The sequence below is a fragment of the Pseudophryne corroboree genome, chromosome 5 (genome assembly GCF_028390025.1).
Source record: "Pseudophryne corroboree isolate aPseCor3 chromosome 5, aPseCor3.hap2, whole genome shotgun sequence".
NCBI lineage: Eukaryota > Metazoa > Chordata > Amphibia > Anura > Myobatrachidae > Pseudophryne > Pseudophryne corroboree.
The window spans coordinates 631287258-631310838 of record NC_086448.1 but is presented as its reverse complement, the minus strand read 5'-3'; the positions used below and the strand labels follow the sequence as shown (position 1 = coordinate 631310838).

Below are 23581 nucleotides of genomic sequence, written 5' to 3'. Positions count from 1 at the left end.
GCTGCCAGGTAGCGACTAAGGAGTGGGTCCGGATGGAGAGGAGACTGAACACTGGCCCCTTCCTCTCTTGATAAGCCCCTGGACAGATATTTGCAATTTCAGTACTCCTCAGAGTAGGAAACAGAGATACACAAGACTGGGTAAATTCGCATCTGCACTTGCACTGTATGCAAAAAGTCACAGTTTGTGTCTATGCACAGGGATCCATGCGACTTAGCCTCAGCCCCTTAGGGCAGAAATGCATCCGGTTCTACATAAGAACCATACTTGTTTAATCTATCCCTTTTATGTGCTTTTCCTGGTATAATCTCGGGTGATCTTTCAAAATAACAATTTAGTGTTGCATGGAACAAAATAACTTTACTGGGATTGATATATTTTTGAATAATAAAAGAAATTCCAAAAATATGTTTCCAATACCTGCCTGTACAAAGAGTAAGATTGTACTTTATACTCATGTCTGTTAAGAAAAAAGTTGAAAAAAGCCAGATAAAGGAAGAAAATGCAACATGACTCCCAAGTCCTACTGTATTCTCTCATTTTCACATTTGTTTTGTTTTGACGTATGATTTCTTGCATGCATGCCATCAAGCACTGCAAGCTAAATGTTTGCTGAGATAACTTCCCCTAGATAAGATAGTGAGAGATAAGACACTGTATTGTATTCTTATGTTATCATTATGGCACTTACCCCAGAAGCCGTGCTCTGATTGTTTGGAGAACCGCTCTTTACACAATCATCAGAGTTTGTGGATGATGTGGAAGTTGGAGTCATTGGAATTTGGTGGCCGCCAGTACCTGAAAACAATTCATATGACAGAATTATTTTTTTTGGCCATAGAATGCGAAAGCTTATAGTATTATTGTTATAAAGGGGCATATGTATATATACAGGGGTTAAAGTGAGCCGGAACGGGGCGGAACTGCGTTCCGTCAGTTCCACTTGGAGACGGAACGCAGTTCTGCCTCCTCCAGCTCACCTAACCCGCTGTGTGCAGCGTGAGGCCGGGCGCCCGCTGAGATTGCGTTACCAGCGGGCGCCCGGCATCAGCCGGAGGCAGGAGCTCAGTACTGAGCTCCGGCTTCCGGCGCTGTCACTGTACGCTATGGGAGAGACGTCATGACGTCTCTCCCATAGTGCCGAGGAGCGGGCGGCAAGAGAGGACTGCAGTGGTCTGGAAGCGGGAGCGGGGCTCGGTAAGTATTGTGACTGTTTCCTTCCTTAGTGTAGCGGCGCATCTATGGAGGGCATCTACAGGGGGCATTACTACTGGGGTGAACTACTGGGGCAAACTACTGGGGGGCATCTACTGGGGGCATTACTACTGGGGGGACATTATTACTGGGGGCCAACTACAAGGGGGCAAGCTACTGGGGGCCAACTACAAGGGGGCAAGCTACTGGGGGGCAAACTACAAGGGGGCAAGCTTCTGGGGACAAACTACAAAGGAGCTAACAACTGGGTCAAACTACAGGAGGGCATTACTACTGGGGGCAAACTACAGGAGGGCATTACTACTGGGGGGGCATCCACTGGGGGACATTATTACTGGGGGCCAACTACAAGGGGGCAAGCTTCTGGGGGCAAACTACAGGAGGGCATTACTAGTGGGGGCAAACTACAGGAGGGCATTACTACTGGGGGGCATCTACTGGGGGACATTATTACTGGGGGCTAACTACAAGGGGGCAAGCTTCAGGGGGCAAACTACAAAGGGGGTAACTACTGGGGGCAAACTACAGGAGGGCATTACTACTGAGGGCAAACTACAGGAGGGCATTACTACGGGGGGAAAACTACAGGAGGGCATTACTACTGGGGGCATAACTACAGGAGGGCATTACTACTGGGGGCATAACTACAGGGGCATTACTACTGGGGGCATAACTACAGGGGCTAAACTACTGGGGGCATTACTACTGGGGCTAAACTACAAGCAGGGCATAACTACAGGGGCTAAACTACAAGGGGGCAAACTACAGGGGGCATTATTGCTGGCGGCTAAACTACAAGCAGGCAAACTACTGGGGCTAAACTACTGGGGGCATTACCACTGGGAGGCTAAACTAAAGGGGGGGGTAAACTACTGGGGTCATAACTGCAGGGGCATTACCACTGGGGGCATAACTACTAGGGCTAAACTACAGGGGGCTAAACGACTGGGGGCATTAGTACAGGCAACATTACTACTGGGAGCAATACTACACAGGGGCATTACCATTAAGGGCATTACTACTGATGGCCCTTCTAATGAGGGCATTGTAAAGAGGGCACTTCATAAGGAGCATCACTCCTGGGGACATAAGGGGCACTACTATTGCGGGCATTGCATAAGGGGCACCACTATTATGGGGTCTATATAAGGGGCACTACCACTGTGGGCACTAGCAGTACAGTGGACATTGCATAAGGAACACTACTACTGTGGGCATTGTATAAGAAGCGCTACTGCAGTGGGCATTATGTGTATTATGGGGTGCTACCACTGTGGGCATTATTACTATTCTGTGACCACACCCATTTCTTTTTGAGACCACGTCCATTTTTTGTGGGGCGCGCAATACTTTTGTTACATGGGCGCCGTGGGGTGAGGGGTGAGTTCCACCACCTCTGAAGGACCACTTTAAGCACTGTATATATATATATATATATATATATATATATATATAGATAGATAGGCAAAGGTGCGGCACTCAGGGCTCAGGATAAAGAAAAGACGGCGACTAGCATGTCTGCAACGTTTCAATCTTATTCAGATTTTCATCAGGCTTCTGAATAAGACTGAAACGTTGCACCGGGTCAAGCTAACTCCGATGGAGGAGTGCCAGACTAACCACGACATATATATATATATATATAAATATATATATATATGTATATATATATATATATTACTCCTTCTGGGTGAAGAACAATTATCTAATTTTAGTTATATGTATTACACGTTTTGTTAGCACACAGATTTAACATCTACTTGTAGTAGGGTGTGAATGATGCTTTTCTGCTGTAATATTATAGAGCATATAAAGTACATAGGCAAATGCAGGATGGGGGGGCTGAGGGGGTGTTCCGGGTTTCCCGGCAACCCCCCTCAACTTGGCCAGCAGCTCAAATTATAAATACAGTAGAAATAGTAAATAATACTATTACTAGAGCTGCCACCACAACATGCAGTTAAAGGGACAGAGTGGTAGTAGCTTCTTCTACCAAGTTTGCTGTGTGTGTGGATCTGACTGAGCGCTCAGTAAGTGCACTGGACCAGAGAGTAGCTACCAGGAAGAAGAGACAGATGCCTTACCATAAGGTGTGAGAATGTGTGCTTAGAAAGTGCAATTATATCTCTACTATGTTTCTGTATTGCTTTATTTTTTTATTTATTAATTATGGGATGTTTAACCTTTTCCTTACCATTTATGTTATTTATACAGGTTGAGTCTCCCTTATCCAAAATGCTTGGGACCAGAAGTATTTTGGATATCGGATTTTTCTGTATTTTGGAATAATTGCATACCATAATGAGATATCATGGCGATGGGACCCAAGTCTAAGCACAGAATGCATTTATGTTACATATACACCTTATACACACAGCCTGAAGGTCATTTTAGCCAATATTTTTTATAACTTTGTGCATTAAACAAAGTGTGTCTACATTCACACAATTCATTTATGTTTCATATACACCTTATACACACTGCCTGAAGGTCATTAAATACAATATTATTAATAACTTTGTGTATTAAACAAAGTTTGTGTACATTGAGCCATCAAAAAACAAAGGTTTCACTATCTCACTCTACCTCAAAAAAGTCCGTATTTCGGAATATTCCTTTTTTCGGAATATTTGGATATGGGATACTCAACCTGTATTAGATAAATATGGTTTATACAGCCTAGAGTGAAGACCATCTATAGTGTTAATTATTAATACTGTATTCCATACAATATCCAGTGTATAAAAAGATCAATGTGTGTATGTGTATATATATATATATATATATATATATATTCAGGGTCTGTACTAGGTTATTCTACTGCTTTCCCAGACTCCTGCACTTGCTCCAATGCTACGCAGAGTGGAAGATTGTGGATTGCATTTGGAAACTCCCCTCTAGAATCCCTGTGTTTGCCCCTGAGGTATAGTAATATTCTATATTTAGTCTACTGACAGTTAGAAGTGAAGCAACACCAGAGGTGTGGTATAGCAGAAATTCTGATTCTCATTTTATCACTAAAATGAGATCCCCATAAAAAAACAACCTATATCTTAGTTCTCTTACCCCCCAAAACCATAGGAGATGTCCGCAAAGCAGAAGCTACTCTCCAGCCCCTCAGTTCCAATGATTCTTCCCACACACTGTACAATCTTAAATGGAGACGAATCACAGCAGGAGTGTTGGCTAGAAGCTGAAAGAGTCTCAGATAACCCAAGAGCATTGTACTGTATGCTACCAATTTGTTTGTACATTTGCAAATACACTGCTCAAAAAAATAAAGGGAACACTTAAACAACACATCCTAGATCTGAATGAATGAAATATTCTTATTAAATACTTTGTTCTTTACATAGTTGAATGTGCTGACAACAAAATCACACAAAAAATTATCAATGGAAATCAAATTTATTAACCCATGGAGGTCTGGATTTGGAGTCACACTCAAAATTAAAGTGGAAAAACACACTACAGGCAGATCCAACTTTGATGTAATGTCCTTTAAAACAAGTCAAAATGAGGATCAGTAGTGTGTGTGGCCTCCACGTGCCTGTATGACCTCCCTACAATGCCTGGGCATGCTCCTGATGAGGTGGCAGATGGTCTCCTGAGGGATCTCCTCCCAGACCTGGACTAAAGCATCTGCCAACTCCTGGACAGTCTGTGGTGCAACGTGGCATTGGTGGATGGAGCGAGACATGATGTCCCAGATGTACTCAATTGGATTCAGGTCTGGGGAACGGGCGGGCCAGTCCATAGCATCAATGACTTCGTCTTGCAGGAACTGCTGACACACTCCAGCCACATGAGGTCTAGCATTGTCTTGCATTAGGAGGAACCCAGGGCCAACCGCACCAGCATATGGTCTCACAAGGGGTCTGAGGATCTCATCTTGGTACCTAATGGCAGTCAGGCTACCTCTGGTGAGCACATGGAGGGCTGTGCGGCCCCCCAAAGAAATGCCACCCCACACCATTACTGACCCACTGCCAAACCGGTCATGCTGGAGGATGTTGCAGGCAGCAGAACGTTCTCCTTGGTGTCTCCAGACTCTGTCATGTCTGTCACATGTGCTCAATGAGAACCTGCTTTCATCTGTGAAGAGCACAGGGCGCCAGTGGCGAATTTGCCAATCTTGGTGTTCTCTGGCAAATGCCAAACGTCCTGCACGGTGTTGGGCTGTAAGCACAACCCCCACCTGTGGACGTCGGGCCCTCATACCACCCTCATGGAGTCTGTTTCTGATTATTTGAGTAGACACATGCACATTTGTGGCTTGCTGGAGGTCATTTTGCAGGGCTCTGGCAGTGCTCCTCCTGTTCCTTCTTGCTCAAAGGCGGAGGTAGCGGTCCTGCTGCTGGGTTGTTGCCCTCCTACGGCCTCCTCCACGTCTCCTGATGTACTGGCCTGTCTCCTGGTATCGCCTCCATGCTCTGGACACTACGCTGATAGACATAGCAAACCTTCTTGCCACAGCTCGCATTGATGTGCCATCCAGGATGAGCTGCACTACCTGAGCCACTTGTGTGGGTTGTAGACTCCGTCTCATGCTACCACTAGAGTGAAAGCACCGCCAGCTTTCAAACGTGACCAAAACATCAGCCAGAAAGCATAGGAGCTGAGAATTGGTCTGTGGTCACCACCTGCAGAACAACTCCTTTATTGGGGGTGTCTTGCTAATTGCCTATAATTTCCACCTGTTGTCTATTCCATTTGCACAACAGCATGTGAAATTGTGGAGAGTTTGATTTCACAGAAGTGTGATTGACTTGGAGTTACATTGTGTTGTTTAAGTGTTCCCTTTATTTTTTTGAGCAGTATATGTATTAGGCTTAATGCAGAGCCGGATTAAGGGGGGGGTCCCGGGGATACGTACCCCGGGCCCCCCTTTCTAAAAGGGGCCCCCAGCCAGTGGCATATCAATGAGTCACACTGACTCATTTACATGCCGCCGCCAGCGCTGTGCCGCCCACCACCAGTAGCCCACACTTAGTAATGCTGCGCTGCTATCCATGACATGTCAGCAGCGCAGCGCAGCAGTACGGCCCCGCTGGAGGGGAGGAGGAGACGCTCTCCCTTCTCCTCTTAGCTCCTCCCCTTTCCTGCATTTCCCCGGTCCCAGCTTCCTCTCTGTTTCTGGGTCCGGCGGGAGAGGGGCAGAGAAGGAAGGAGGAGGAGGGGTGATGCTATTATGCTGTGCCCGGTTAAAGCTGCAGCCTGCGGCTCAGTCATTGGCTGGGCGCGCAGGCTGCAGGGAGGAGGAAGGAAGACGGATCCCTGGCAGCATGTGGAGCCAGCAGAGGCTGCCTGGAGCAAGTAAGGCTGGCTATATTGCATTATATACATATATATATATATATATATTTCATCTACCTCTTTAGAAAGGGCCCCACAGTCTGAAGTGCCCCGGGCCCCCCATAGCCTTAATCCGGCTCTGGCTTAATGGCCAACAATAATTTTACAGCAAACCTCTGAACTGAGCTAGAAGCCTAAAAGGCAAGTTATTAATAAAATAGACAAATATATCTGGAAATGTTTCATATAACGTATCCCATGTAAATATAACTAACTAAGAATTACTGAGGCTCATTCAGCTGTGGTTGGAGTTGCTGTCACTGCTGCTTACTTGTAAGCAGCAGTGATAGTGCTGTATGGTAATGCAGCAGGAGGTGTCTATTACAAGCAGACACCTCCTGCTGCAATCTCTCTCAAACCTCCTTCCCCGGCGCTACTGACATTGCTTTCAATCGAATCGAGCCCTGTGTATTCTAAAATAAAAGCATGGGATAAAGAAACAATTGGAGATAAAAAAACAACAATGATATAGTAAACTTGTTTAATTTCGTTCAACAAAATTTAATCTAACTTGTTGACTCATCAAAGTCACCTTTTACAGAACATGCCTGTGGCATTCCTGCTACAATTGTTCTCGAATATTATTTGGGAAGTTCTTCCTAATATTTTGCAACGGTTCCCACAAATGTGTTGCTTTGTTTCACTCTTCCACCCTTCATCCCAAACCAGCTTGATGCGGTTTACGCCTGGAAACTGTGCTGGTCATTCTGTGATTTGTAGCCTACTTGTTCTTTTCCGCAAGGGATCCATATGTTATATCACTCTCACAATGTCAACAAAGTATAACCCTAATGCCAAACTTAATCTTAGTGCTAACCCTAATTCTTAGCTCTACCCCTTAACCCTACCTCTAACAACTGGTTCACTATGTCAACATGTCATATGCCCACATTTTGTTCATGTTGACATTTTCCAAATATCGACATATTCGATGTTAACATTTTAACCATGTAGACAACATAACATTCAACATTCTGGTGTTGACTCAGTGAGTGCATATCATCAGGGGCCCCAGAATGTTTTGAGGTTTGGGGCGGGGCACAGAAAAAATTACATATTGGTGCTCACCCCAACCCCCATCACCAGTGCGGGGGAGCGCTTACCTCCGGAACCCCACGGTGACTTATACTTTACAAAGTCTGCTACCTCAACGTGCTATGCCATGTGCTGTCCTAGCCGGCTCTACACAGATGAATTACTGGGAGGAGGCGTGGACATGCTGAGCCTGTTGGACATACCCGCCTCCTCCCAGTAATGCATCAGTGAAGAGCCGGCAAGGACAGCACATGGCATAGCATGCTGTAAACTTTGTAAAGAACAAGTCACTGCGGGGATCTGGAGGTAAGCGCTCCCCCTCGCCTGTGCCTCTGTCATATTGGGGGGGAAGCATGCTGCCCCCTTGACCCCCTTCCTCCCCATTCCAACACTACGGCATACCATTCTTGAAGGTAGCTTTGACATAGCCTGGGTGTAGTTATCTAGCTGTTGGATGAACCCTTAACAATTTTGGCATAGACCAGAGGGTAAACTTTTTTTTTTATGGTGAAGTCGCCGAGTCGAGATCCAGCTATTGCTGGTTTAAGAGGGGAGGAGGATAAGTATCCCCAAGTTGCCGGTGCCTCAATAAATCATGAGTCCCAGTAGCTTCATGCTGAGCATCGGGAGCCTTGGCACACCGACTGCACATGTTATTATATAATATACTACTCTTTATATTCGTTCTTACCACTGAACACAATCACTTGTGGCTCTAGCCCTGTTTCCACCTGTGAGTACCATAAAACACTGAGGTACAGATTTTTTTTTTTTTGCAGTTTGCAGAGTTGGATGTAGTAAATAAACCTCACACACTGTGGAATCATCTTTTCACCAACGCAGTGGCCTGCAAAAATGTTGCATGATAAACTACTTCAGGGCCCAGGCAAGGCTCTTCATTGCTACAGTTGTAAGTTCTTAAAAAGATCTTCCAAAAAATCTTTTTTTTTTTTTTTTACAGCTGTAAAAAAATGTTTTCAATAGTTGCTGACCTAAACTTTTTTTGCCGTTTATCACGTACTATTTCCGGCAGGGACGTGCGGTGAGCTAAATGGCTCAGGAGGCACTGGTTAGCACCAGAGCCAGATTTACATGCAATATATGACCCAAAGCGTACATCTGGGCATTATACACAGGTGCAGCAGTATAACCTCCTGGAAATTTGGTGAGTTTTGATCAGAGATGTACGCAAAAGTTGCCTCACCTGCCATAGACTTTTTACTCCAGAGATTTGGCTATAAAAATTATTAGAATAATGCAAAGAAGATATTTCAAACATATTCTTTGGATTTTTCTTATACTTTATACTGTCAAAACTCTGGCAAAAACGTTAGTATGACAGGAAAGGCTCTGCCTCACCTGCCTCACCCCACCGCACGTCACTGATTTCCGGGTATTTACTGTACTTGAATTGCTTTCAATAAAAACTGGAAATGTGGATGTTCTAAAACTTTCACATTTTAGATGCATATAGATATATATTTATTTATGGTATTTTAAATCCTTTTCTCTCATGGATATGTTTATCTACTGTATTTAATGTGTGACATACCATTACTGGATTTTGACTTGTTTAAGTTTTTCGGCTTTCTTTTTCTGGTTTGGATCCCCTCCTTCTTCATAGCTAATGGTCGAGGAACCTGTGATAACATAAATACATTTGTTTTCATAAATAAAGGCTGCTAATTAACATGTTCCACTTGCTTAATATGTGGACATTATGCAAATATAAAGTGTTTTATATTCAGCTATATTTTATTTTTGCCATGTTTCAGTTGTACAAAACAAATATTTATATTTAAGAGCATGCACATATGTTTTCATTTTAACTTGCTAAATTTAATCCAAGCTACAACAAGTGGTATGCAGCTGGTATCCGCCACCCAGGGCGCAAGTCGAAGGAAACCTTGAACAGCACTCAGTTGCTGGTAAAGCTACTGGCACGTCCATAGTACGCACCATATCCTTGCTCCCAGACCCCTCATTTTGATGTCATGATGTCACATGTGGTGGCAGGAGGTTGTGGCACATACCCAGGCGCCTACTTGCCCTCCTACAGCTCTGAACTAATCTATAGCTCTTAATTCATACACGCCTACTCTCCCAGAGCAGATAGGAGACTCTCATTTTCAGGAGTCAGGTCCTCCTCACTCATCGCAGCAAATTGCATCATCATGCCACCCTGTTCAATGATTGGCAACTCCCCTCCCCCCCCAATTTCAGTCTTTTACTCCCATCTTGGATTTTCCAAGTAGACAAGTATGTTTAATCATGACACTAGATGCACATGTACAGAGATAAAGAGATAAAGGCTTTTTAAGGATAATAACAGTTCTCTAAGCTGACATACTACAGAAAAGTCAATGTATAAGTCAGGTTAACCTTCTGAGTGAATATTGTTATATATGGGATAGCAAACACCAATACTGTGAATGATCAGAATATCAGACCTCACTGAGGAGCTCAACGGTCATATAAAAGCACAAGCCTGCTGACCAAGCGCTAATCTACATGTCATGGAACTCCATAATTGGAATAAAAGGATATTCCTTTTAGTACGCTAGTTAAAAATAAATAAAAGCATACACACATTGAAGTGCTAAAACTGCAAACTGAGGCAAAATGTTACACAGCGAAACACACACACACACACACACACACACACACACACACACACACACACACACTGATATACATCCATTACCACAGACACACATTTCTTTATACGCTACTTTTATATTTTGATTTATTTGCTTTTTCTTTTTACAAAGTATACCCTTTTCCCCCACCAGGCCCAGATGGCGGAGGTTAGGACAAAGGTCATGTTAGCCAATAAGAGCAAAATACTGGCTCAGGAAAAATTATTAACTGTGGAGTCTCTGGCTGAGCCCTCCCCCCATCTCCTCCCCTCTTTCCCACCTGCCCCTGCAACCCCACACCTGAACTGTAGTGATTGTTAGTGCTAATAATCATGTAATTCCCTCTTCTACCATTTTCTCTGATAGTCACACTGTCTCTGTCAGAGTGCCTTGGTTTCCCATATCCCCGAGCCATTACAGAACGTCTGACAGCTCAGGGGTATGTGAAATATTTGCAAGCACTAGGGGGGAGCTCAAGGAAAATGTTACAGGCCTAAAGCATGCACTGACAGTAAGAGTGTCATCAGCTACCAATCTGATTCTACAGAAACCATGTCTCCCAATTGCCCCACATTTTGTAGGGACAGTCACAATGTTTAAGCACTGTTCTGATATTATGACTGGATTTTTGTCCTGACTGCTGGGACTGTTGGCCAATGTTTCCTGCTCATTCAGTCATACATTTTTCTGCCTCTGGGAAATTTTAAGGAGGGGAGATGGAAGTGACCACTATGAGGAGGGTGGGCAGTTATGGCTTGCGTGTTGCATATGTCCCAGTAATGCAGGAGGGGACTAACAGGAAGAAAATAGAGTTGAGGAAAGAATAACACTAGTTTAGTCCTCAGCATGACAGGAAACTACAGTCCCTTTACTGGTGGCATAATCCAGGCTCCCACACTTTATTATATCGGGAGGTATGCAGATACTAGTTACACTAAAGTATATAGGCAAAGTCCATTGGTGTAAACAACAAAACAAAAATATAGAAATTACATATAGTTTTCACACAATTTTATAATCTTTACTTGTTTCAAATTGTTCATTGTTACATTTTATTAGCAGCACATTAGAGGACAGGATGACATAAGTCTGCAGTGAGAAACCAAAGAACATACCCCATGTAGTTTCATATACAGGCCACAGGCGTTACATACTGGCTCTCCCTCTGTATTCCTGCGCCAAAGTGTGGTTGTCGTTGTGTGGCAGTTGGCACATGCCAAGCCAATTCTTCTGGAGGACGGCTAGATGAAAAGCAAGAAATGGAATTATGTAACCTTCTGGCATGATAGACTGAAGAGGTAATAAATCAACTGTTACATTTTATCTCACGTTATGCAGGCAAAAGAGCATAAAATTAATTAACAATAGCCAAAAGAGCCAGTCCCTGTGCGTTTAGCATTATATTATGATGTAGTGTCCTCAGAAGTCTTTGTGGTCAGTTCAATTAATTGCAGATTGAATAGAACCGGGAGGTATTCAATTCAGCGCAATACTATCCCGACTAGAGGATTTCTTCTTGCACCCCTTCCGTCGGTGAAAGCAGAAATCCAACAAAACTAGGTCCACGATACGTCTTTGTGACCTAGTGCCGCGCAAATAGCATCGCAGCAAAGCAGTTTAGTCTGAGAATGCCCGTTATTGAGACTAAACACCCTGTTTAGTCCGGGAGTACGGGCATTCTCCAACGTAGCATCGCACTGTATTGAAAAGCTCTGAGAGCTCCCTCCCGGCGCTATTCAATCCGCAATGAATTGAATTGACCCCATTGTTTATCACTATTATCAATTACAGAAGATAAAAGTAGTATACCATGCCTTAAATTAAGCATTTTTTATGTTACTAAATTGTTGGTGAAATAATATACAGATCCATGGGGGCATATTTATTAAAAAATATTTGCAGAATATTGCCACAAATACTAAGGATACCCAGGATTTACTTAAGACCACAAAGAAGCCTGCTTAGGTTTCTATGGTGGTAGCTATGGTGTTGGATTTACCAAGCTCCAAAATGCGAATACTGCGCAATAGGCTGCAGAGGTCCTGAAATGGAAAGTAAAGTGATAATATCAGAGATCACTTTTCTTTTATACATCGCACACATGGGCAACTATCGGAGCCATTGTTCACCCTAGTTTTAAGCATAAGAGGTGCTATCTTGCTGGGACTTGTAATGCCACATGGAAAAAAAAAAGAATAAGCATGTGCACACTCTAAGCACTAAGAACACTGGTAATCAGAACACTTATAATAAACTCTACAATTTCATATAGAGTGAAATGGAGGTTCTTAACACAATTTTTGGCCAAAAATGTGGGCTCACCTACCACGTCACAGTGGCTTCATCAGGTGGGTCCCTAACAACATTAATACCCCTTTTACACTCGCAGAAAAATCCCGGGATATTGCACGTGAACGCGCATCATCCCGGGATTTTTGTGAGTGTGAATGGGTACAGGGTCAATTTCCCGGGACAAGCATCTCGGGATTTCAACCCAGGTCTCGACCTGGGTTGAATCCGGGACCGTCCCGGGAAGCTGTGCAGTGTGAATGGGTATACCGGGTCAAGGCGACCCGGCACCCGATCTCTGCATAGGAGGAGGCGGTGCTTGGAGAAGATTATCTCCAAGCACCGCCTCCGGTAGCATCTGCGGTGACGTCAACGACCCGGCAATATGCCGGGTCGGCCCGATAATGTAAAAGGGTCATTCCCGGGACTGTGTTCCGGGAAATATACCGGGACACATTCCCGGGAATGACCCGCTCCTGTAGAGTGTAAAAGGGGTATAATACTGACATATTGTATAAATGTATCCAGGTATTACCTATCATAATGCCCATTCTAATATGTAGACCGCAAATACAAGGACCCATACTAATTTAAAAACACCTAAGGGCAGGTAGGTGGGGTGCTAGTCCAGGTAGAAGGTGTATCTGCCTTAAAGCATACATACATACATACATACTCTATGTAGTATGCACCCTAATTAATTATGTAGTACACACCCTAATTAATTATGTAGTACACACCCAAATTTTAAGCATAAGAGGTGCTACCTTGCTGAGACTTATTGTGCCACACAGAAAAGAAAAAAAAACAAACAGAAAATGCAGGTGCACACTCTAAGTACCTGCATTTTGTAAATTGTTACAAGGTACATTTTACAAGCCTCTGAGCACATTATTGCATTGGATCTTGATGTCCTGCTCGTCTCTATTTACCCAGTTGCTTTAGCCAATAATATGAAAGATATGTCCTAGCAACAGCACATAAGTACTGAGCTGAATCTGAAAGAGGAAATGACATGATGGAGGGGAATGTGGTTAAGTAAGAAGCCACAGACTGAGAGCTACACAGTGGTAATGAGGAGAGGTCCTTAATACATTTATTTATGCAGCAGTAATGTGGAGTAACATGGACCGCTTTATAAAACCATATACATACATTCAACTTGAATTTTGCATGTATATATGTCATGTGCACAGTGGTTTTGTAGTTCTGCCTCTCAGTTTGGGGGGTTGTGTTGAAACATTTGGGTGTACTTTGTATATTTTACCATTTTTTGCATATGTCTCCTCCCACACTACAAAGATTTACTGACATTAACATGCTTATTAATGGGCTTCTGATTAAATTGATTGTAGTGTGTCTGTGTCTGCTTGATAGGGAATATAGATTGCAAGCTCAGCTGGGGCATGGATTGATGTGAATGTCTGAACATTTTTTGCAAAGTGCTGCATAATATTTAGACACTATATAAATAACTGTTAATAAATAACTGTATATTGCAAATAAAATATAATAATAATAATAATAGTCATAACTATCATCATTTTAATAACAATATACCACTTTTTAATGTAAGAATATATGTCTTTTACATTAAGTTTTTAAATAATGTTTTATATTAATGATTCCCACTGAAGTGATCGTCCACATTCATATGTATGACTCCCTCAGTGGCTTGTAACCATCAAGTGCAGATTAAATAGACATCTCATTCTCTTCCTCAGCTACTGTTCCATCTATAACACCTCATCACTGGTTCCAAAAATTCTTAAAAAAACTCACACTCTTTGCTAACACCAGACTAACAAATGAGAGCATAGACAAGGGCTAGCAAGACCTTTAAAATGTTTCCAGAACATAAAAAAATATATAAATTGTCTATGAACACAATAAGGTTAAAATAATGACAGGCAGTCTGAACACTGATAACAATATTGTATATGAATGGCAAGCAATAGATCAGCTAGGAATACGCTCTACTATGGTAGAACATCTCAGCATTGTGCCATCAGAGGCTCACTTTGTTTTTTTTTAATAGACATCATTTCAACTTTCCATTGACTAAACTCCATTGGCTCAATTCATCCCATCAACCCACATTATTATTATTATTATTATTATTATTATTATTATTATTCATTATATAAACATGGCTAAGGAAAAGTTACCTTTTTATGTATTTTTAGTAACATTAATATATACTGTTTGGGGGTATTTATTAATGTACATAGAAGTAGTAAATACATAAATGCATGTTTCTAGCAAATGAAAAGTTTTGACACAGGGCTACTATTTGTCATCTGAAAACTCTTGTCGCTGCATTGCCTTCCTATCTGACTCTTTGCATTATCTCTCAGACGTGGCATATAATATGCTTTGCTCAATAATAATAACAACTGTGTTCTCCATTGCACAAACTGGGCAGCTTGTCACAGAGCACAAAATAATAAACGCCATGTGAACAATAAGTGTTCCCTACTTAATCTCTTCTCAAACTACAAGTGAACTTTTGGAAGCAAGGGCCACGTAACAAATAAGCTATTTATGATGGCAGTGTATGAAGCCAGGTACAGCAGTCTTATATGAACAGCAGTCATACAGCCACTCGTGATAATGGACATCGCAGATCATATAAACATGATATAAATACAAACGGCTATAAAAGTAATCATAATAATATCGAGAACATATTAGAACATATTTATGAAGTAAATACTTAAATTGGACAAGTTAGCCATTCATATAGGTATTACTTCATGTATGCTCTTTTCTGACAACAATCACTCAGTTATGTCACATTCTTATGGCATGTAGAATCACAGTGGATAACGAGCTTCTCTACAAATTGCAAACAAATTCTAAAAGCTTAAAAAGTCAATGCTAGCCGAATTGTAAGAGACTATGGTGTAGACAGCACAGCATGTACAGTGCGTGTCATTTTATTTGGTGTATACTGTGCACCATGCACCCTCTCGTTTATGTGATCGCTAAATAATTATTATATTACAATAAGAGATCTTGAACAACAGATCCAGGGGAAATGTTAGACAATTATGCATCTTTTGAAACAGTGGTACACTAGTATACTAAAGTGTATAGGGCTAAGGTTCTCAAACTCGGTCCTCAGGACCCCAAACAGTTCATGTTTTCCAGTTCTCCTCACAGAATTGGAAGTTAAATAATCAGTTTCACGTGTGGGTATTTTAAAATATGTCAGTAAGTAATGAGTATACCTGTGCACCTGCTAGGTGATATGGAAAACATGAACTGTGGGGTCCTGAGGACCGAGGTTGAGAAGCACTGGTACAGAGAGTTCTTTATGTCATTGAACTGTCTGTAGTTATTTAGAATCAGTTTTGTATTAACTATTTTGTCACACATACAGCAATTGTGAGCCATGTTTATTATAGATATCCTACAAACATTTTCATATATACAATTATTATATCAAGTCGGCAGTTACTATTTGTCTAGTGCATATGGACAGACAGAAGGATTGGGTGAGCACAATAGGTGGTTTTTTGTCTTTGGCCAAAAACAAACAAACAAAAAAACATGATAACTTAAGATTCACCCATAACGTTGACAAGGGGTCTATTTACTAAGCCTTGGATGGAGATAAAGTGGACGGAGATAAAGTACCAGCTAATCAGCTCCTAACTGTCATTTTTCAAACCCAGCCTGTGACATGGCAGTTAGACGCAGATTGGGTGATACTTTATCTCCGTCCACTTTATATCCACCCAGGGCTTAGTAAATAGACCCCTAAGAGAGTAAATAAATCCGCTAGTGGTCTCGACATATACAGCCATTTCCACCTGCCCACAAGGCTTTTCATGTCTGTCATTCTGTGTACAGTTACACAGTTCTGTGACATTAGTAACATAGTAACATAGTTAATGAGGTTGAAAAGAGGCTAAAAGCCCATCGGGTTCAACCTGTATTCTGTATTAAGCAGTGCACATTATAATGCACCAGCCGAAATAATGGTTTCGTACCTACTGACAACTATATGTCGTATCACACCCATATACTTAATGTCAATATATTAAATGCTATAGCCTTGGATACTTTTCTCAGCTAGAAAACTGTCCAATCCGTTTTAAAATACATTTACAGAGTCCGCAATTATTATTTTCTCCGGCAGGGAGTTCCAAATCCTTATTGCCCTTACGGTGAAGAACCCTTTCCTATGTTGTGTACGGAATTTTCTCTCCTCTAGCCTCAGCGAGTGCCCACGCGTCCTATACAGAGTTCTATTAATAAACAAATCCCATGCTAACTCTTTGTATTGACCCTTTACATATTTGAAGATATTAATAATGTCTCCTCTTAGTCTCCTCTTTTCAAGAGAATACATATTTAACCTAGTAAGCCTTTCCTCATACTCCAATGTCTCTAGCCCTTTTATCAGCTTAGTAGCTCGCCTTTGCACTCTTTCGAGTTCCCCGATATCTTTTTTATAATATGGTGCCCAAAATTGAACACAATTTTCCAGATGCGGACGTACCAATGATTTATACAGAGGCAGGATTACATCCTTGTCCCTTGTCTCAATACCCCGTTTTATGCATCTCAATACCCCGTTTTATGCATGCGAACACCTTACTTGCCTTCTTGGCTGCATTTTGACATTGTTGACTGTTATTAAGCCAATTATCTATGAGCACCCCCAAATCTTTTTCCACTACTGCTACCCCTATATTTTCCACATTAAGTGTGTAGAATGCAAGTTTGTTTTTAATCCCAAAGTGCACAACTTTGCATTTTTCAATATTGAATATTATTCCCCATTTAGATGCCCAGGTTTCAAGTTTAAGTAAGTCATTCTGTAGAGACTCCACATCGCTTTCTGAACTCCACATCACTTTCTGATAGTCTCCTACTACTATCTATGCTGGGAAATATAATGAGGGCATCTCTTGATTCCAATGAAAACATTTTCACTAGCAACAATAAATGTTGCTCCAACTATTGCACATAAATATAATTTGTGGTTCCTTTAAACATGTATACAAACATCTAAGAAAACACAATTTTATAGTGTGCCAATATGTACTGCTATGTAATAATAAAGTGCAATTGTACAGCGCAATGGAATTTGCTGGTACAGTATAAATAACTGTTATTGAATAAATAACTATGCTGAAATTATAGTAATACAAACTTTTCACTGGAACTAGAGATGATAACATAAGATCTTACTACTCAAATAAAAAAAAAGACTATTCATTTGAGTACTTTGGGCAGGTATTGTATTGACCAGTGGTTCCTAAACTGGGTGCTGTTGCACCCTGGGGTGCCTCAGGGTACTTGCAGGGGTGTCCTGGGTTGGTGGTCTGGGACCAATTGAAATTATTTATTGTCAATGTAATAGACAAAACCAGTGCTTGTTACTGCAAATCATAAAATGGGCTGTATGTAATGAAGTTGGAAATTGGAGGTCGTGCGGGATGCAGGCTGAAGTGATTGCCCCTTTAAAAAAAAGTCTTAGTACGGACAGCATCCTGCACGGCCACCAAACTTGGACTTTATTAAATCCCACCCAATATGGAAAAACAGAAGTGAATCCTGCCTCTCACCACATAACTGAACTAAGGATGACATATAAACAAAATGTACTTAATTCAGTATCAGTTTCTGAATTTTCAATAAGAAACTTTTGGCCTGGGGGTAAAGTGAAAAAAATTCTGATACTCTAGGGCAGGCATTCCCAACCACGGTCCTCAAGGCACACTAACAGTGTAGGTTTTAGTGATATCCAGGCTGCAGCACAGATGGTTAAATAAAAACAACTGAGCTACTAATTAAATCACCTGTGCTGAAGCCTGGATATCATTAAAACCTGCACTGTTAGTGTACCTCGAGGACCGTGGTTGGGAATGTCTGCTCTAGGGTGCCGGAATTCAAAAAAGTTTGGGAATCACTGGTATAGACAATGAGAATAAATAAAACAACAAGACATACAATGAAAATCCTCAACTACATGATTTTGTCCTAAAGGGGGTAGTGAATGTTGTTTACACTTTAATCATCATATTAAATAACTTTACATTGTGTGTTATTGTATATACCAGCTGCACAGAGCCCCAAGATCTACAAGATCTATTCACCAACTAAATTATTACAACCAATTTCAGGAGAATTCTAAATCCGTAACATAATAAATGTGCAACAATATGAACTCCAAAACCCTGCCACATAATGATACAAACCATAAGAAGGAATTATAAGGTAGAGGTGACTGTTCATGTACAGTGGAGCACAATGACCTGGTTTTATTACACTCAACAGGATACAATATTCCCATTACACAAGACATGACAGAGAATAATGGTGAATTATAGCTAACAGTCATTGTGAATAATAGCTGGACTCTACACTGTAGTTTATAGTGATGACTGTGTTTATAAATCTATAAGTAACAGTGTACACTAGCCTAAGTGGGTGGTTTGGTGCCACTGCCACATACATGACACCTGACACAGCACAGCTATATGTGCGAGCTGTTTGGGGGGGGGGGGGGGGGGGAGATCTAAGGTCTGACACAGTTTCTGCTGAGGGCACCCCCCTTCCCTCTTCCCCACCGGTCACTCACCACTCTTTTCTGCGGTTTGATGAGGGGCCGACTCAGGCCATTCATCTTGCTATACAAGCCGCATGCATTGCACAGGTAGTGTCCGGTGCCGTCGCGTCTCCACAGGGGGGTCTGCACCGAGCCACAGTTCACACACTCCCGGCTCTCAGGCAGCTCGTCCAGGACATCTGGGGAGGGGAGAGACAGACGTCATTACTCAGCAGTGATATCACTTATTTCCTTACACATACATTTATTCTTTGTTCTGCATCAGATAATCCAGCAATGTAATAAATAACAGCCGCATTTACTATTACAAACACACAATAAATAAGGCAGAGGCAGTAGATCATCAATTGTGGAACTGCAAGTACCAGCATGCCCCGTGAATTGCAAAGTGCATGTATAAGGCATCAAGTCTTGCTGTGGTTAAATACAGTGTCATTTATTTTACCTTGTTTTACACGCGGACATCATTATGTCTATCATGTAATAGGTCTAACTGCACAGGAATATACAGCATTACACTAATACAGACTATTGGTTTTCCATCGGATACAAAAATGTGACAACATTGTACTTTTACAATCCCTTGTTTTCTGTGTATATCGAGAAAGTTTATTTCTTTCCCTTTTACCTACATTTTTTAAAGAAGTATCTTTAGGATAAAATAAAATAAAAAGACGTGCAATCAATATAGCAAAAGAGTTATATACGCAAGAAAATATTCATATGACAGATGTTACACAGAAAATATACTCTTATGCTAAGAAAATAATAATACAAACTAAAACATGAACCTAAAGGAAAAAAAAGTGCTTAATAGTAATAATAGTAATAATAATAATAATAATAGTAGTATCACCTAAAAATCATGAACCTGGAAAAATAAAGTGTAATAGGTAAAGTATGTGAGTATATTTTCTATTAATTTTATTATGCAACCATCATTCTTACGGTTAATCCAGCTAAAAATCTATGTAAACGATTTCCTGGACTGGTGTATGAATATTTTCCAACTAAAACAGAAACTTCTATTCAGCCAAACCTTAAATATCCAAGATTTGCTGAAAGTCTTGAACTATTATGTTTTTCTTAACACGGAAATATTTCATACACCTAAATATTATTTGACTTTTTTTTTTAAACTGGCGAAATCATTGTATTTTAAAGAATTATTTTGAATAAAATTTCCAGTATTATCTTCTACAATTCTTAAATAATCACGTTTGTAATTTATTTTATTATTTCTTTTATGTATGGTAACATATTTTTTTAAATGGTGGTGTTGCGAAGTAAAATACAATTGCCATTAATGCAGCATATCACATTATGTGAAATTAAATTCAAATGAAACATCTTTATTTTAATCTTAGTTCACAATTATATTAAAATAATAAAACCTGCATGTTCAAAATTCCAAAATGGTTAAACCTGCTAAAGGTTTTTTTTTTATTATTTAACCTGAGCTGTTGCAATCTATAAAATCCCTGACACTTCAAGGACGTTATAGTTAAACAGCAATCAGTCAGGCTCTGGATGAGTCCTATTATATTGCACAATTTAGTGCAATGACTAATAGGTATAAATAACATCAGTTAAGTTTTAAACTCTACAGATATAGCAGAAGTTGACCTTTCGAGCCATAAAACAAAAAAAGGTATATTCACCGCTCATTGAAACATTAACCAAAAATTGTAACTGCACCATGTTCACCCGATTATAAGCTATACATACATACAGTATGTATATATATATATATATATATATATATATATATATATATATACCTACATACAAATACATTTAGTCACGTGAGCAAGCCTTAAGGAAACCAGACCCGCAGCCTTCACATATAGTTATACCATAATTATGCAGTGTGGCATTAACACACTTTACTGTTGAAAGGAACTATAAAATAATAATTTAATAATACCGAATATTTATAAACTGTTTAAGCATTTGTTTAAATGATTGGTGACATAAGTATCCTGTAAACCTATTAAATAGTGTTTGAGGGATGCAGGCTGTTTTGTAACATTTATCTGAATTTAATATCTGTGTGATATTGTCTAACAGGGAGCGTTTAATTTACACAAAACTAAAATATTTTGTTTTCATTTGTCTGTTCCCTTGATCTTGAATGACTGGAAAAAAAACCCCGAGGAATTTTATGATAAACAGACTGTCACAATGTTACAAATGAATAAATCTCTTTAAGTGGCATTATACTTTGCAATGTGCTTAGCGAAACTATTTACAAGTTCTAAGGGAAGCATGACAGGGCAATAATTCCTGATACATCCCTTTATTGTGCACCTTCCCTGTGTCACATCTGCTCTTACATATGGGGTATTTAAAGGCAGACATCAGGAGGCGCTCTATTTCTTAAAAAGGGCACCTGCCAAAAATATGTGTGTGTGTGTGTGTGTGTGTGTGTGTGTGTGTGTGTGTGTGTGTGTGTGTGTGTGTGTGTGTGTGTGTGTGTGTGTGTGTGTGTGTGTGGAGGGGGGGGGGATTTTGTGGGAAATGACAAGACTACAAGCGCTATTGTATTTTAATAACAGCCACTATAAAAGCGATATATATATGATTATTTTATATTTATAATAACAAGCTATTTACATAAAGATAATCAGTGTGGCTTATAAAACACTCAAAATAAGATTTTAAAAAATAATGGTGTTAAATATGCAATTCTAACACCTGAGAAATACATCACTAGAACACAAGTGCAGCCATTCTTTTATGGCCTCAAACCTTATACTTCCAATCCCCCCCTGTATTAATGTGTATCTCTCATGTGCTATTTATTTATCCCATTGGTGTAGTTATACATACCTTATAAAGCAGAACGTTTCAATGATAGATCAGTATAGTTGTAAGTATTAATTTTTATATTTGTTAATATGGATCGATGTAATTGTATTGGTGTTTAATTATGCATCAGTGTAATTGTATCTATAGGTCAGTGTATCTGTAAATATGGATCAGTGTATTTGTACCTATGCTTTAGTATATTTCAAGTTCTGAAACAATGTATTTGTATTTACGGATCCATTTATTTGTAATGATGGAACAATGTAATTGTACCTATGGTTTACCTATGTGTTTGTATTTGTGAATCAATATATTTGTAGCTATGTTTTACTGTATTTGAGATTACAGATCACTGTATTTGTAATTATGAATCAATGAATTCGTAACTATGGATTATTACATTTGAAAAAAAGTCCAAAATATACAAACTAGTAAGAAATTGGAGTTCTGCATAATGAATTACTCAGCAATGTGACAGCTGGCACCTGGCACCGGGTATCTTTTGCCTGGCTTTAGGCATTTGGGCAAGAACAAGACATAAAGATTCGCAGGACTGTCAAGCAGAGCTAATAATGTAAAGATTCCATCAAATAAATGACTGTATACTCTCCTATCTGCTAAAGACTTGTAGCTTGAAATAAAACATGCAACCATAGCTTTCATCATATTCTTGGAAGATTACACACACGCGTGCGCATCTATCTATCTATCTATCTATCTATCTAGACTATGTGTGTGTGTGTGTGTGTGTGTGTGTGTGTGTGTGTGTGTGTGTGTGTGTGTGTGTGTGTGTGTGTGTGTGTGTGTGTGTGTGTGTGTTTATTAAATTCTCCGAATATGTAGACACACACATTAAATAAATACTATGTAAATGTGCTATATTACAGCCTATACTATTATAGAAAACTACCTTCACATATATTTGTTTTCATGGAATTTGCTTCAGTATTTTTATTTATTTATTTATTATTATTATTATTATTATTATTATTATTATTATTATTATTATTATTATTATTATTAATGTGTGGATTGTATGATTAGAATAAACAGTTTAGAAATACTTTTGGACATTGACTATTTCAAACCATTACTATTGAATGAGCCGTGTTAGCTAAACGTGAGAATGGGTTTTATCAGAGCATTACGCGATCTCTGTATGTTGTTCTGAGATTTATGGTAAAGGCAGAATGTGGCGAGCGCCAGGCCAACCTCACCATACCCCACACTCCTCTGGTATGGCAAGGTACGGACAAGTTCATATTTAATACACCTGTGTTATTTTAGAACTTCATTTTGACAATCTACTTCTGTGTTTAGGGAGATATTACTTTAGCTTTTATCTTAGATAAAAATGTTGTGCAAGTTAAGACCAGGGATGATGTAAAGGTATACCCTACAAGAGGTTCATTACCTGGGCTCTTGCCTTGTGTTAAAGCACTGAAAGAAGCTGCCTATGGCTGTTATGTAATCAATCTAAATGTATAATAGTACAAATTAGTTGCTATATGTTTACGTACAGGACTCTGACGAAAGTCACCAGGAGGTGCATGAAGGGGCCATCGGGTACAGACTGTAATGGTCTGCTTCATGCATATTCAATAAATCGACATCACGTCTACTGATAGGAGTGCAGGCCTTTTCTTTTTCC

General features: G+C 40.2%; 1 protein-coding gene across 4 annotated transcripts in view; it reads right to left on the bottom strand.

Moving 5' to 3' along the window:
* The window catches only part of GATA6 (GATA binding protein 6), a 38960-nt gene that overhangs the window by 11990 nt on the left and 3389 nt on the right, over positions 1 to 23581 (bottom strand). For all 4 annotated transcript variants that reach the window (XM_063923581.1, XM_063923582.1, XM_063923583.1 and 1 more), the window contains exons 3-6: positions 19132 to 19298; positions 11360 to 11485; positions 9158 to 9245; positions 692 to 798 (exon numbers count right to left, since the gene is read on the bottom strand). In XM_063923581.1, the coding sequence (XP_063779651.1) occupies positions 692 to 798; positions 9158 to 9245; positions 11360 to 11485; positions 19132 to 19298 (488 nt within the window). The remainder of the gene's footprint in view (positions 1 to 691; positions 799 to 9157; positions 9246 to 11359; positions 11486 to 19131; positions 19299 to 23581) is intronic.